This window comes from Humulus lupulus, chromosome 1, assembly GCF_963169125.1.
Source record: "Humulus lupulus chromosome 1, drHumLupu1.1, whole genome shotgun sequence".
In the NCBI taxonomy this organism is placed as follows: domain Eukaryota; kingdom Viridiplantae; phylum Streptophyta; class Magnoliopsida; order Rosales; family Cannabaceae; genus Humulus; species Humulus lupulus.
Genome location: NC_084793.1, coordinates 222,966,919 through 222,984,411, shown reverse-complemented (window position 1 = coordinate 222,984,411; position 17,493 = coordinate 222,966,919). Strand labels below are relative to the sequence as shown.

General features: G+C 35.6%; 1 protein-coding gene across 1 annotated transcript; it reads right to left on the bottom strand.

Annotated features, from left to right (window-relative positions):
* Window positions 1–3,321: 3,321 nt before the first annotated feature.
* Window positions 3,322–4,417, bottom strand: LOC133829934 (uncharacterized). Its single transcript, XM_062259780.1, has 3 exons — window positions 4,015–4,417; window positions 3,869–3,942; window positions 3,322–3,807 (listed from the first exon to the last, which is right to left on the bottom strand). Exons 1-3 carry the CDS (start codon window positions 4,415–4,417, stop codon window positions 3,322–3,324), a joined length of 963 nt encoding a protein of 320 aa, XP_062115764.1.
* Window positions 4,418–17,493: the final 13,076 nt, after the last annotated feature.

Below are 17,493 nucleotides of genomic sequence, written 5' to 3'. Positions count from 1 at the left end.
AAGACCATAACTCACCTTGTGCTCAAGAATATTTTCAGTGACAGAGACTTTTTCTTCCATTTTTCCAACCTCGTTCTTGAGCTGGAAAGGAAATAACAACACAAAAAAACTAACTTCAGACACAATGTAAGTGTTAGAATACTGAATTTATTGTATGTGAAAATCAAGTGAATATAGTAGGCTGGTAGAAATTTCTTCGGTACCTCTTCTATTGCCTTATCTTTAAGAGTTTCAGTTGCTCTCAGTGACTTGATTTCACCGTGAGCAACCCCCAACTCCCTTTCCTTTTCTGCAAAATGATGGAAAAAAAATAGTATCACTATAAATGCCTCTCGGTTTACTTACAGGATTATATGAACTCATTATTAACTTGTTAAAACAGTAAAATACAAATATATTGATAATACATATTGATATACATTACTGTATTCTCTTAATGGCAGCAAGTTGTTTGACAACTTTGATTTTATTTGCACTGTATTCTCTTTTCTTATTTATAGCTTTGGTAAGTTATAGTTTATATGATAGTTATGGGATTGTCTTTGCATTCACTTGTTATATTATTTATTTATTTTAGTTTTCATCTTGCAGTTGTTCCCAAGCTTTGTTTGAATCTTCATTTTGAATCTTATTCTTAATAGTGCCTACCCTAAAGTGAGAAACTTTTTCACTAACCTTTATTAAAAACTAACACATCAGTGTAGATAAAATCAGATTATCACCCCCACTTAGTTAGGATGATAATGTTTTCCTGAATTTTGCATTGGGTGTGAAACTGGAAGTACAAACTAGAATTTGAACACTAAACTCTAAATGTGAACTAGTTGTAGTTTTAATAGATCTTTATGCTACTTAAATTCTTCCATGTACAGTTTTGAGATATTGTTGCAAGCTCAAATAGGATTATGTTAGTTATGTTGCTCTAAATATTTTGCTATATGCATATACCATCTTTGTATTCTGTTATAGACTATCAACTGTATTGCATAAGGCTTCTCGAGTTTAATATTATTAATGAGCCAATAAACTTTCCATGATTCTATTGTTTAGCCATAGCTTTGTCTTTCTATATATAAGAGAGGACTAAATCTTTACAAGAAAAACAAATTATTTAACATTGCTTGGTTCTTTAATACACTTCACAACAACTTTGATAATCATGATTTTCCATATAAATGAATTTCTAAGCTTTGCCTTGTGAATGAGCTAGATGACAACTTGCTTCTTGCAGCTAGCTTCTTGGACTATGCTAATTAATTCCATGTATTATTTATTATCCCAAATCATATTTAATTTCTCTTTTAAAATAAATGATTTTTCATGTATTAAATCTGATTTTATTTTTGATACAGTAATCATCTACACATCCAATTTTCAATTATTTGGTCCTCCTTTTGGTGTATTGGTTATTCCAGTAAGCTTTATTGATTATAGGCTGACTTGTCTAAGTGTACTATTTTAGTTTACTATTAACTCTAAGTTTAAGCATTAATTATTTAAACTCTTGTTTAGCTAAGCAAATCAACTTTACAACAAAGACAAGTGCACAATGGAATAAATGATGAATTGGAGGGTGGAGCAAGCTTCATGGTTTACTTTTTGTGTATCTTGTTATGTTTCTCATTTTTACTTTTGAAGCACAAGATGTGCAAGACTATAGAATTTTATTATGTATGCTTTCAATTTCAGGTTAGAACTAAGAACTTTTGAAGTGGATAGTGCATGGTTTGAAGTAGTTTGTCTTCAAATGTAAAAATACTCATGGTTTATCATATATATTGAATATTTTAAATTTTTTGATCTATTTAATATTACACTTGTGATCAATTGTGATTTTTTTAATCAAAATACAATAATAAAAACTTTTTATAACAATTAAAAATGCATATTACAAAATAACAAAATGTTATTACTGGAAGAATTTACAATAATTATGGTTGTTTTGTATAATATATTATAATTGGGACAAAAAGTTATGATTTATATAATAGAATGAACTAAAAATGTTATAAAATGATCAAATATAACAATTTTCATAACAGTTGGAAAGTGTTATGCATAAAGTATAAGATTAAACTCCAAATTTATAATCAAATACTCTAACTAAATGTTATTATTTGAATATTATAGCAACTAAAAATGTGTTATTGAATAGTTTAAGATAACATCGAACATAACATTCGAATACTGTTATAGAAAAGACAGGACTTTTAATAACAGGGGCTATGTTAGCGTTTTCAGAAGCATTATCAATACTCCCGGTTAGCTGTTTTTAAGTGTTATGAATACTGTTTTTTCTTGTAGTGTCTAATAGCCAGCTATTGATGGAGTCCCTGGATTTGATTGATGAAAAGCGTGAGCAAGCCCAACTCCGAGTAGCAGCTTATTAGCAAAAGGTTGCCCGATATTTCAATTCTAAAGTACGCGAAAGGAAATTCAATGTCGGAGATCTAGTACTTCGAAGGTTTTTCCTCAACACCCGTGACCAGGTTGCTGGAGTGCTCTGACCTAATTGGGAAGGACCATACCAGATTGAAGAAGTCCTCCATCCAGGCACCTATAAACTTGTTTGCTTAAATGGAGATCTCATTTCTAGCTATTGGAATGGAGAACACCTGCGCAAGTACTATCAATAAACAATTCTCTTTAAAGAATTGACTTGTATTAATTTTATTTTTTACAAGTTATGAAAAAGTGTTGGTCATTTTATGTGACTGATCGCTTATAAGTGTAAGATCATTTCAATGATCACTCGTATAGACACGATTTGTCCATTTATTATGAGAAATAAAAGGGATTGTGCGCAGCCAGTCATTCTTTCCAATTATTGTATTTATTACAATATTTGCTCATTACATGTGTTGTTTTGCTATATTATCGTTTAAAATTCTCTACTGCGAGCAGAAATGTTCGAACAGGTTTTGGTCAGGGCAAGTGACCAAGGACCTAAAGCTCCTCAATCACTTAGGGGCATATAAGGCATCTAGTAAGCAAAGCATATCGAAAAGTATGTAAACACATGAGCAAAATAAGTGAAAGCATGCTAGGGTACTTAGAGCATTTTTCAAAATTTTATATTTTGTTAAATCAAACCAAAGTACTATGCTAAGTTCGGTCATGCGAATAGGTATTATAATAAAATAAAAATATTATAATATCAAAAGTGAATCCCTTTACACCGCGAGCAGTCACTGCTCGAATGTAAATGTTTGATTAAAAGTAAAAGCTGCCCATGCAGCAATAGAAATTAAAAAAGAAACTTGTCTTTACATTTCGACCCGTAGGTCGTATATTGAAAAATTAAAAATAAAAATAGTATAATTATAAGGCAGGAGGGTCTTGTGGATTTTCTTGGTTGACTGCATCAGCAGCTTCATCGTCCACACCTTCAACACCGGTGGCCAAGGAGATTTCGGGCAAGGCTGGGATCTTCACTTTTTCTTCTTCCGCAAAACGTGCAACGCATCGGGCTATCTCAGTGTGCCTCATGCGCTTGGGAAGATAGCTGAAGCCGGCTCCTTGATTGTGTTTCAAAAATTCATAGAAACACTTAGTCGTGGTGCCCTTGTACCTCTCAAGATTGCTGGCATTGGCTTTCTCAAGTTCGTCGGCCCGAGCCTCCAACTTGTCGGCCTCTTGCCTGCTCGCAATCAAGTCTGCCTCAAGCTTTTTGGACTCGCAGTAATTGATAAGGTTAGACTCCTTATACTGGTCCCTTGATTCGACGGCTTTGTCCAGGGCAGTCTGCTTCTTCCTCAGCTCCTCAGCCAGCTTATTTTTCTCATCGAGCAATGTTGCGTTTGTCTTCTAAGCCGCCTCAAGTTAATCAACATGTTTTGCTTCAGTGGCCTTGAGCTCTTCGGCATGCCGTTGCTCGGACGCCTTGGATTTCTCGGTGATAACTCCCGAGCGGAGCCGGCCGGCAGTAACAGTCAGCATTGGCTGTGATCAGAACAAAAGTTAAAATGGCTAATAGATAAAAGGATTAAATCTCAACAGGAAAAGACAACTTACACTTGCGAGCTCGTTTAGTGCACGGGTTAATATCTGGTCGACGTCCATCGTCTGTCCCAGCCATGGCTTCTCGGCAATGCTCGGGCCTCAAGATCTTTGCCATCCTGTCCTTGGCCGATCTTAGGGCACGGCTCGATATGTCGCCCCCTGTTGGAGCAGGGGCAGCTGGCTGAGTCTGGTCAGCAGGAGCCGGTGGGGAAGGGGTCGGCCCGACTGGTACAGGAGGATTCTGTTGCTCGAGAGGAGAATGAGGTGGTGCTGCATTTGTTGAAGGTCCGTCTATTGAAGGGTCCGCAGTGCGGGTTTTCTTGGCCGGAGGGGCTTTGCTGCATTCCCCGTGATGCCGCCTGCTCGTAGGAGCTTCGGGTGCACTATACATATCGAACATGTCTTCGGATGCCATGTCTACAAGAAAGCAAGTACACGAACAGTGAGATAATTCAAATTACTGAGTGTGCTATGTCAGAAAAAGAAACAAAGAAAATTGCAAGTAAAATACCCGAGCTATCATTACCGGTCGCTACATTATATAGTCTACTAGTGTTACACTCACTCTCTGGCATGAAGAAGTCTGAATCTAAATTGGGAGTGTACTTAAAGTTGCCATCCCCATCAAATAAGTGACAGGGAATCGTCAAACTATCTAAGAGCGATAGATCAGTTCCGTTCTCATCCGAAGACTCGTCGAGAGGCTCGAGGGGTTCAGAGGCTTTCTTTTTTCCCTTTCCCAAAGGGGTAGGGGCGCGGCCGCTCGCGGGGTGCTAGAGGGTTCCCTGATTGTCACGCCAGTTGTTCTCCTCCTTTGAGGTTGCGACACATCTAGGTGCTGCACGGGAATCTCCTCGCCGGTGGCACTCCCCGCCGTGGACTCCTTCACGTCCTGGTGAGGCGCCAGAAGCCCGACCAGTCTCAGGTTTGCCTCAGTGACTAGCTGTTTGACACTCTTCTCTACGTTAGACATGCTGGCCATTTGGGCTGCTCGAAGCTCCATCTCTGGAGTAGGAGCTGGTCACCGCCATGGACCTGACGAAAGCTAAATTTCTAAGGAAAATGTAGATAACATAAAGGAAAATAAACGACCATGAGTGCGAAGGTGTTACCTCCTTGGGTGAAGGCTAAGTTGTTGGCGACCAAGTCGGTAGTCAAAAAGTACTCCAGATGGTACTTCCCCACATTGGATTTGAAGGTGGTTTCACTCAGGAAAGTGCGGGTCGTTTACTGGTGACATAGATGAAAAAACCCCGTATTTTCTTGGTTGGGGTTGGATTTGAGGTCGAACAGATAGTTGACCTCATGTGGCGTAGGAACAGGCCACTTCTTATGACTATACATGATATAGAGTGTGGATAGCATTCTATACTCATTAGGAGTTATTTGGAAAGAAGCGACCCCGAAATAGTTGTCCACTCCTTGGAAAAAAGGATGGAGAGGCAGGATTGCTCCTGCCTCAATATGGTACCTCTACCAAGCGCTGAAGGCGCCTCCAGGCAGGTTTGCCCGTTGGTCTCTCGTGGGAAGGAATAAAGTAACCCCGGAAAGTCCATACTTTCAAAGGAAGTTATTTATCATCCTAGCAGTGATTGTGCTAGGAGGAGCAAGATACCATTCAACATCTGGTCGAATGGTGTTTTGAAGTTGGGCTTGAGTTTGGATTTCTGGCTCGGGGGTATTTTCTTCTCGACCACTGGTCGAAGGAATTTCAGCCCGAGGAGCAGGCTGATTTGAAGGAGGATTGGATGGTTTCTTTTTCTGGGCTTTGGACTTTACTCGACCCATGTTTTGAGGTGGGGTCGATGGATTTTTTGGGGCGATACGAGAAAAGGGGATCTCTGGAATTAGCTGCGATGGTTGTTCTTCTGTAATGACCCAACTACTCTAGACTTTTGGACCATTAACGAAAACTATACATAGACACTAATCTTTAACAAAACTTACAAATGAAAAGATCATAACTTTATTAAAACTTGTAAAAATATGTGTTAAACTTACATAAAATCTCAAGTAGGATATGGGATCCCATTGTTTTAAAAACAAAACATAACATAATGGTAATTAAAAAGAAATTACATAATAAAATGCAGAAAAATACATATAAAAACCATAAGAACAAAAACTACATCCTCGAATCGAAACTCTCGGTTCTTTGAATCCATTCCGCCTCAATACACATTCCCAAGCATCCAAGAACCTTTCCCGCCACTATAGCTATTTTCCTGCACATATAAACATAAAAGGAATGAGCCTAATGCTCAGCAAGGAAAATCTAACATATAGCCATATTCATAAAAATTCATAATGCAACATAAAAACATACTATAACACTTATGTCACATACATACTATAATGGCCATTATTACTTGGGGTCCCATAAACTAAGCAAGTCATATGCCCATTAGATTAGTGGGGTCTTGCGAGCTAAGCAAGTCATATGCCCATAATCTATTTGGGGCTTGTTAGTCATATAGGTCATATGCCCAAGTCTACAATCATACTTAACATAACATATTACATAACATAAAATCATAAGATAACATATAAAAGCATATAACACATAAATCCTATCCTATTTTCCTTACCAAAATAACCGGGATATGAGAACTGATTTGGGACCTTGGAACACTCCTAAAAACCATTTATAATATGGTGAGTATATTGAAGAAAAAGGATGAAAGTGAAGAAGGAACTATGCTATCAAAATATACTTACCAAAAAACCTTGTGCTTAAGAACTTGGATTTCCTAACCAATAATAAGAATAAGGTTAGAATGAGTAGAAGACTATGAGAACTTTTAAAGAACATAATACATAAATGGACTAGAGTTTGGGATACCTTGAGTACTTCTATGATCAATCTAAACCTTGAATCGAAATGTGAATAAACCTTACTTCCCCAAGTGTTTGATAAGCTTATAGTGATCAAGCTTATAATTCCCAACCCAAGTGTTTACACTCTCACACTCACCTAGCAACTTGCAGCCTCTGAACTTAGAGTAATAGATGAATAAATGGCTGGGTACTAGATCCTATTTATAGAGTTTAGGAATGAAAAGATCTCATTTAACTTGAATAAAAATAATGGCTTTTTAAGTGAAAATAATTTGAATTATCGTTCAGCAGAGGCTGAAGACTCGTTCAGAAAGGTGCTGGACTTATCAAGAGGTTGAAGGTTTGAATGGAAAACGTTTTTGAAAACTTTCAAAATATGCTGAGGGAGGCGACATATCGCCCCCTGTAGGCGATATATCGCCTGGGCCAGTATGCCCGAGGCAATCGTGCAACGTTTCGTGTTTTTCGTATCTTCGTGATGCGATATATCGCCCCCTATAGCTGCGATATATCGGCATACGCTGATTATTTAAACATGAAATTACACATTTTTAGCTTAATTTAAATTAAGTAAACAGCCTTGACTAAGCCCTCTAACGTTTTCAAAGCTGCTGACTGACCTTAGAGTATTCAAATTTTAACCTTAATAAATTTAATCCTCAAAATACTTAATCATTAATAAACCTATACATAACATGTGTTATTATCTTATTGGTTCTTATCTAAACCTTATAGTATAATAAATATTACCCTCAATATCAGTCATATTAATCAAACCTTAGGTTAAAATTAATATTCTTAAACTATAGGTTAAACTTAGAAAATCTACAAGTACTACTATGAGTGTCCAAATAAATCCCAGTCTGAACCAAAAATCCACAGTCATAAAGATAGTACTATTATTACTATAATACTACTATCTAACTAGCTAAGTAAAGTTCTTGGACTCTACATCTTCGTCCTCGAGCAGTTGGGCCAGCAGATCATCGTCGATAGGCCTCTCACCTCACCACGGATCTTGCATGAAAGTCTGCAAACAAAAAAGGGGAGATGAGAAATCTACGGCCTAAAAACTTGTGTTTAAAAGTTGGAATAACGCTACTCGTGTATAAATGTTAAGCTTTTATACGACCAGTATCATTCTAACAAAAAACACTACTTTTCAAGCGAGCAGTTTGGGAAATGGATTAAAAAGCAGAAGTGAAAATTTTTTCAGGAAAAACTTTTCCACTCTAAAAGGTCGGGAAAAACCTAGTTTTTCAACTAGCTTAAAAATCAAATTTTTTCTTTGATTTTACGCCCTAAATCTATAACCTCAACTACCAAACTGATTCTTAACCCCTATAAAGCATTATTTCACTACCCTCTCAAACACAGATCAGTATAATCGTCTACCCCGAAGCAATTATTTTTCAAGAACAGTCGAGAATGCTCAAGAACCTAGGATACGAAACAGGTAAAAAATAGTTTTGCATGGCATCTTAAATGACTGAAGAGGTTGATAAACTTACTTGAGTAAAGGATGAAGCGAGTCTCTGAAATACTAAGTCGAGTGGGTGGGCAAAAACTTCGTGAAACACTGGAACTGTTTGGGTTTTCTGGGATCTGAGTGTGGAGTTCTTCAGAGTTCTTGACGAAGAGAAGATAAGTGAAAAGTAAAAAGTAAAAAAGTGATCTTGGGGGATTATTTATATTGATCGCGGCACTGTAAAAGAGGTAATCATGGAATTACTTTTTTCAAAGAATGGGAAAATGCAATAGCCGTCAAACAAATTTTTGGGAAACCGAAAAGACTTGATTGGACATGATTGGTTACCTTTTTCGAGAAGGCATGGGCGGCTCTGACAGATTTGGTGGGGTACGCGAAGGGTCAGTTTCCTAAGTTTACTTTATGCTAGTCGCAGTAAAATAAACTTGGGGGGCAAATGTTTACCCAAAAGTGGCTCATGATGGCGTGGCAAGAACTTATTATACGTGGTTGGCACGTGGCAGCAACTACATTTATTATTTCCTCTTTCACTACACCAAATACCCATTTCCATAACACATGAATATATTACTAATAAAAAAGAGTTATGAAAAAGTATTATATTGGGAACTTAATGAAAAAAGGGCGATAATTTATTTAGCCATCCCGCCACTTAGCTTTTTTCTTCGTTTCCTTCAACATTTCTTCAACAAAGAACAGAGACCCATTTCCTTCAACATTTCGACACAAAGAAGAGATCCATTTCTTTGTCTTGGTACGGTCTCCAAACTCCTCACTCTCTCAAATCTCCTCAAAGGAGCCGGAAGAAGTGATGAAGCTGAGGGGAGGATCAGTGCTCAAGAATAAGACGATTTTGAAGAGCGACCACTTTCTTGGCTTCCAGAACAAACGATTGTCTCCTCAAATTGATGGCGCTCCCAACTACCGTCACGCCAAATCTTTACATGTTCATGGCGTTGCAATTCCTACCATGGATGGGATCCGGAATGTTCTCAACCACATTCATGGAAAGGAGGCTCAAGTTCTTTGGACCTTCGCGAGGAGCCGGTAAATTCCTACACAGATCCATTACTTGTTAGGTTCTTCAGTTTCTATAACCAAATTTGATTTCCTAGGCGATTTCATTTTAGCTGTGTTTTCAAGTTTGCCCAACCTAAATTTTGGACTCACGAGCCTTTTGATGCTTTGACCATGCAAAAAATTCGGACCAAATAGTCCACTAGTGCAAGTGGTTGTTCTCAACCAAAAAATTTCTTTCTTTTCTTCAAACAGGTAGTGTACATTAACGGACGCCCTTTTGTATTGCGTGATGTGGAAAGGCCTTTCTCAAACCTGGAATATACGGTATGTTGTTATAAAGTCCAGCCTTTTTTTCACTTGCAATTTGAGTTGTATGTTTTACTCCTATGTTTCTAAACTCCAAACATTATTTCCTTTTTGTTCATGAACTCTAACATACGTCTTTAAGGCTATACCACTTTCTTCTTTCATGTAAGCAGGGTTTAGAGCTTTGGCGAAGGCTTTCCGAAACTTGAGAAGCTGAGCTTAATCTGGTGCTCTAACGTCTTAAGTTCTGGCTTAATTGCACTCGCCAAGAAGTGCTCATTTTTAACAGCTTTAGATTTACAGGTGATTTTTTGGTCTACTATACTTGAAATTTGAAGTGTTTTATGTGGGTCTTATCTGTTTCTGTTAAAATAAATGAAAATATATTCATTGTTTACCTCATTTTTCCCAAGTTTTTGTGACATATCATTTTGGTATGGTTTTCTTTAAGGGTTGCTATGTTGGAGATCATGGTCTAGTTGCTATTGGACAGTCTTGTAAGCAGCTTGGGGATTTAAATTTGCGATTTTATGAGGCCTTAACAGATGTGGGTTTAGTTGAATTAACTCTTGGTTGTGGGAATTCATTGAAAGCTCTTGGTATTGATGCTTGTGCTAAGATCACTGATGTCTCACTGGAAGCAGTGGGCGTACATTGCAAGTCTCTTGAGACCCTTTCTTTAGATTCTGAGTTCATACTCGTTTTGTTGCATTGTTTGCTCTTGGCATGGAGAAAGGCAGTTAAAATTTAAGGTTTTTATAATTACAACAATTCTAGATATTATAATTTGATCTTTTTCTCTTGTTTTGTGAATTTTTTCATTTGATTAATTCTGATTATTTGAATGTTTTCTCTTGTTTCATTTATGCCAATGATGCTTTCCCCAACTCAAGGGGTTCCTTCACAAAATCCAGAGTGGAATGGGTATCAGGTACTTTCATACTAAGAAACTTATCTGTTACTTTTTAAAGTGTCGAGATTTAATTAACTTTTATTTCTTTTATGCTACTAGTGAGTATTTTAAGGATGAATTTAAAGCATGTACGCTCTTATTTTATTTTTATCTCACTTTCTTTTTATTGAATTCTATTACTAAACTCCATGTATTATTGTCATATAGAGATTTCATCTCCTCATCCATGGCTGTAAGCCAATTTTTTCTGTCCTTACAAGCAATAACACCTTGCTTAGATTTGTTCTCATTCACTTTCATTTCTGAATTTAACTGTTTGTTTTGTGGAAAATTCATATGCTTAGATTTGGCACCTTGGGAGAGTCCAAGCTGTCAATTATGGTGACTATTTTGGCCTAATTTAACTCCCAGTAGGATGATCGGCTTGTAATTTTTTCTGTTAAATTCGGTTTTGCAGGCTGTAATTGAGGCCAATATCATTCACCCGCTTGTACATCTTCTCCAACATTCAGAGTTCGATATAAAAAAGGAGGCTGCATGGGCCATCTCTGATGCCACTTCCGGTGGCTCTCATGAACAAATCCAGTATATGCTTGTGCTTCCTTTCTTGTTTACACATGCACTTCTGTTACGACCAAAAAAAAAGAGAAAATATATAAAATTTGATTTGACTCGTGTAATTTAATATATATATATATAGATATAAGAACTTCTGGTCCTGATGCACTTTTGTTGTAGAAAGATTCATCTAATATATAGCTATTATAGTTGTAATGCATTTGGCATGACATTTCACTAACATGGACATTGCCTTGCAGATTTCTTGTTAGCCAAGGTTGCATCGGCCCACTCTGTGATCTCCTAAACTGTCCAGACGCAAGGATTGTAACTATATGCCTTGAGGGTTTGGAGACCATTCTGAAGGTAGGTGAGGCAAACAAAGAAATGGGACTAAATGGCGGAGTCAATATGGTCAGGCAATTGATGAATGTGAAGGATTAGATAAAATCGAGAATCTTCAGAACCACGACAACCATGAGATTTATGAGAAGGCTGTGAAGATCTTGGAGAGATATTGGGCAGAAGAAGAAGATGAGGAGCAAAACATCCAGGATAACGGGGATGGAACTCAACAAGGTTTTCCTTTTGGAGCAAACCAGCCTACCCTACCCCCTGGTTGCTTCAAATTTGGGTAAAAATAGTAAAGCTGCTCTCTACCCTGCTTTTGATCAAGATTTTTTTTTAAAATATATATATATATATTGCTCTCTTTTCTGGGATGGATTACTCATTTGAATTTATCATGTCATTGTCGGGGGCCAGATTTTTAGCATGGCACATAGGCTCGTCTATGGAATTTGTTATAGTAACCCTTTGCCTTTTATGTGAAGAAAGTTGGCAACTGTGTATCTTTTTCAAATGGTCCTATAATCCATTCAATTTGGTTCTGTTTGTTCCATTATAAATCTGCTAGGTAAGTTGTTCTGTTTCTAATTATCATCTTGATACTAAGTTGAAATTTACTAGGTTGCCAAGGACTTGTGTTCCTACCTAAACATCTTTAAAAAAAATCCTCCTTGCTTCCCATTCTAGTTGGTATATTTCTTCTTTGATTTTCTAGTTGGGAATTGAGATCTCTTACTTTCATTATTTATGGAAATCCCATGCTTTTTGTATAGAGAAGCAATGCTAATATATATGTTTTTGCCTTGCTTTTTAACCTGTTTATGCTTTAGTCAGCCATGGGTAATGTTTCATGAGCAATGATTAGTGAAATTGCTTCTTTCACTTTAACTTTGTTTGCCTTCCATGAAGATTGGGCGAAAAAAGGTCTAGTTGAAGCAGCAAAGAGAAGCTGGTAAAAGGTCAATCCCCTATTTTTTGTTGTGTTATTTGAATTTATGTCTTTCTATTTTCAGTAAAACCTGTAAGTGGTTGACAATTAGTTTGATTCGGGTTAGGATTAACAATAACTTAACTCAATCTGGTTATTATGCTTGACCACTTTCACATCAACCGAATAATGCCAAAAACTTCTCCCTTTCATACAAAAAAATAGAGAATAAAACTAATACAACAAAAAAACATAAATATATACATATAGATATATATACAACTTGATTCATAGAGAGAGAATGCTGAGAGAGTGAGCCAACTAGCCTAACAAAATTTATATATTTAACATAAAAACTGAATAAACTACACACACATACAAAAAATGCTTGTAAATATACAGTAGCATATGTAGACAAGCTTTTAGATTTAGTTATTTTCATTGCCTCATTTTGTTGGAACTTTTTAAGTCTTGGTCAACACTATCATAACATCTATAAGTGTAAATAGACTTCTTAACAAAACATTCTATAGCCATTAAGCTTTTGGTTTAAGCAAGTGTTGATGGGCTGTACTTGAAGCATATATAATAGCTATTTTTGGCCAGCCATTATGTTGCTATTGCCAAGTCACACAATTATCTTGCCATATTTTACATTTCAGGTTCTCAATGAAGCTTATTAGCATTCATGTATTTTCTCAATATATGTACGCTTTTCAGTGTTTCTGGCTTGTAAGTGAATTTACTTGCACCTGATTCTTAAATTTTATTTTATTCTGTTTTAGCTACATGATTTTGATACGTGCATTGCAAAAAATGAAGAAGCTATTCAAATTGATCCTCACTTTGCTGAGTGTTATGGAAACATGGCAAATGCTTGGAAGGTAATCTTTAGTATCTTTTACATGCACCCAGTTGTATTTTCAGGTAAGTTTTTTTAAGAGCTTTGCTTTCCTTTTAGTCATTACAGAGATAGCAAAACTAGGAAAGTTTAAAGATTGTTTGTTCTAACGTTGTTCCTGTGTATAATTTTCTATCGAAAGGAAGAGTCAAGAAATCAGTTTGATTAAAATATTGGTATACTATTACAAAAATAACATTACTGTTTTTGAGTTTTTTTATTCTTGGGATGGTACAGTTTACAATGTCATAAAGTTGAGGCAAATTACTAAGGAGTTGTTTTTAGACTTATTTATTTTGGCAAATCGGTTTGGATGATGATTTATTTTGGATGATGATTTATTTTGGTTTCATGGTTTATAGGAAGCAAGAGCTCTACTAGGAAGACTTGAGTATCAAAAGGGTAACATAGAAGCTACACCTCTGATTTCTCATTTTCCCTTTTTTGTAGAATTAATGATGCTTTTTTGGGCATATTTTATCTGCTTTAGTTTGTTTTGAATATATTCTTCGTTTTAAATTTGTATTTTAAGTTTCTCTGGGTTTGAGTATGTTTTCTTGGCTTTGAGTTTAAATATAATAACCACAAGTATGTTTGTCAAGTTTGGCTTTATTTTTTCTTGTTTTCATGTTTTCTAAGCAGTTATTAGTTGTTGTTTAGTACGGTAAAAGACTGTTGGTCTATTTATTAGGCTCATATTCACTTACTACTATCAATTCTCTCATGATTTCCTCATTATTATTGTAAAATAATATTATATGCATGCACTTCATGAATCATGATATGATGATATATACAAACTTATTAATTCAAATCTTAAATCTCTACCTAGTTATGTCATCCCTTCCCAAGCTTATAATATTATAAGTACTCTTTGTGCTTGTAGTGGATTAGGCTAATCATAAGTACTCTTTGTCTTATTTTTGTTAATTTCTTTGCTGAATATTTGAACTATATATATGCTTTTTGTGTGAGTTTATATAAACTAAGCAAATAAACTTTGGGCATGTAGTTGAGTACTTGAAATTGAATCTTTTGTTGTGGGCTAATTTTGGGTCTTTTTCTGTGTTATATGTTTGGGTATTGTGGAGAAGAAGGGTAACTTGTATTACGAGCTTAATTATTTTGGGCAGAGAGTGTGGGGTGGGCTGTGGAGAGAAGAATATGTGTAATCAAATATAAGAGTGGGTTTCTGTTATTTATCAATATAGGAGAAGAAGTTGTTGATATTCCATAACCCAGAAACAGTAAGGTGCTTGAATATCTTCTTATTTGTCATGCCTTTTCATCTATTGATTATGGTGTACATGTAGTGATACATAGTATAGAATAGTACAGTACAGTATAGTATGTATATAGCAACACTTCAAACTACTGACAGTCAAGTTACATTCTTTAAATAATCGATTTCATTACCCATTTTGATTTGATCACATTTTTGTGTACTTCTTAATTTCTAACCATTCTCACATTGCTGTTAATATTTGTGGTTTCTATTAACTATGGTACTACTATTAGTTTGTTTTGTTAATTTGTTTTGAGTCACATTCTGGCTGTTGGAATCTTCAGTTTTTCACTTTTCATTTCAATTTTTCGATTTGTACCCAAGATTGTTGTCTAGTTTTAGTTCGGAACATTTGGATTTTTATTAATGTTATTTTTCTTGAAATGTTACTTCTTTATTTTGATTGTGTCAGCAAACTTTTGATGAATTGACCTCTTTCACCTTGCTTTTTAAGTCAGTTTAGCAAGCTTGGAATATGATTTTAAATTTTAGCAGCAATAGAAAATTCTTCACGTCAAGATATACATTTGCTCAACCTTTAATTCCTAATATTATATCTTCCAATATAGTTAAACCTTTCAAGAAACTACTTTCTCTATTGTCTGACATATTGAATGAAAATGGGACTGGGTAATGAAAATAGAAATTCTTCTTAATTTCTAACCATTCTCACATTCTAGGTGCATATGTAGCAAACTCAAATTTTTGGGTCAAAGCTTAGTTGGCTAGTGATGAAGGCATCAGTGGGCATATTCCTGTGAGAAGGCCAAAGTAGAGTTGAATTACAACCCTAGTAGCTTGAAAGAAGGGCTGGAAGAGGTTCTGTCGTGGCGTATGAACTTAGGCAGGTTTTTATTGACCCCTCTCCTTTCTAACAGCCAGGTTTTTGTTTAATAATGCTTTATGTATAATATCATATTCTACATGAAAATCCTTGGTGTATGCATAATATGAAAAGCCTTTGGTGTAGAGTTGTATGGTACGTCCATATGCAAGACCTGATTCTGTTTTGGAAAGCCTTTCATTTTATTTTACTTTTCCATAAAACTTGTGGAAAGATTTTAAAGCAAGACCTGATTCTGTTTTTGTTTGTGTAAAAATTATTTATATAAATATACAATTAATTTCAGTCACATTTTTTTACAAGTGGTTTGAATCATATTCAGATTGAAAAGAGAGAATAAAAAAGATAAGTGAAGGGACTAAACTATAAGTGGCAATCAACATGAAGGGACTAAACTATAAGTTGCATCCATTCCATATATTTCATAAGTTAATTAAAGTATGTGATGATTCTCAATGAATCAATGATTAAAGTTGGGTTTGAGTTTCAGAGTAAGTGTCATATTTACAATACTAGAGTCTAGACCACCATTTTTAGTTTGCATTTAACACTCTTACCACATATGTACATATCTAAGCTTTGTCTTTGGAGCCCATGTGAGAGTATACATATGTAGAGTCCAAGAACTTTACTTAGCTAGTTAAATAGTAGTATTATAGTATTTATAGTATTATCTTTATAACTGTGGATTTTTGGTTCAGACCGGGATTTATTTGGACACTCATAGTAGTACTTATAGATTTTCTAAGTTTAACCTATAGTTTAAGAATATTAATTTTAACGTAAGGTTTGATTAATATGACTGATATTAAGGATAATATTTATTATACTATAAGGTTTAGATAACAACCAATAGGATTTTAAGCACATGTTATGAATGGGTGATTAAGGATCAAGTATTTTGAGGATTAAATTTAATAAGGGTAAAGTTTGAATGCTCTAAGGTCAGTCAGCAGCTTTGAATACGAAGGGCTTAGTCAAGGCTGTTTACTTCATTCAAACTTAGCTAAAAATGTGTAATTTTGTGTTTAAATAATCAGCGTGTGCCGATATATCGCAGCTATAGGGGGCGATATATCGCAGCACGTAGATACGGAAAACATGAAACGATGCACGACAGCCTCGGGCATACTGGCCCAAGCGATATATCGCCTACAGGGGGCGATATATCGCCCCTCTCAGATTATTTTGAAAGTTTTTTAATTCTTTTTCCATTCAGCCATTCAACCTCTTGATAAGTCCAGCACCTTTTTGAACGAGTCTTCAGCCTCTGCTGAACGATTATTCAAATTATTTTCACCTAAAAAGCCATTATTTTTATTCAAGTGAAATTAAGATCCCTTCATTCCTAAACTCTATAAATAGGACCTAGTACCCAGCCATTATTCACCTTTTACTCTAAGTTCGGAGGCTGCAAGTTGCTAGGTGAGTGTGAGAGTTAAACACTAGGGTGGGGAAATCATAAGCTTGATCATCATAAGCTTATCAAACACTTGGGGAAGTAAGGTTTTATAGTATTTCGGTTTGAGGTATAGATGGGTCTTACAAGTCTTCAAGGTAACCCAAAACTCTAGTTCAATTCTGTACTTTTCTTTCAAGTTCTCATAGTCTTCTACTCAGCCTCTAACCTTAATTTTTATTTTGGTTAGGAAATCTAAGTTCTTAAGCAAAAAGGTTTTGGTAAGTATGTTTCTCAAAGGTTTAGTCCTTCCATTCCTTTCATTTCTTTTTCTTCAAATCTACTCACCCTGTTATATATGGTTTTAGGAGTGTTCCAAAAGTCCCAACTCTGTCCTCACATCCTGGTAACTTTGGTAAGGAAAATAGGATAGAATCTATATGTTATATGCTATGAAATATGTTATAAAATATGTTATGAAATATGTATGTTTGTAGGCTTGGGCATATGACCCATTTGACTAACAAGCCCCAAATAGATTATGGGCATATGACCTACTTAGCTAGTAGGACCCCACTAATCTAATGGGCATATGACTTGATTAGTCTATGGGACCCCAAGTAATAATGGCCATTATAGTATGTGCATGATATAAGTGTTAT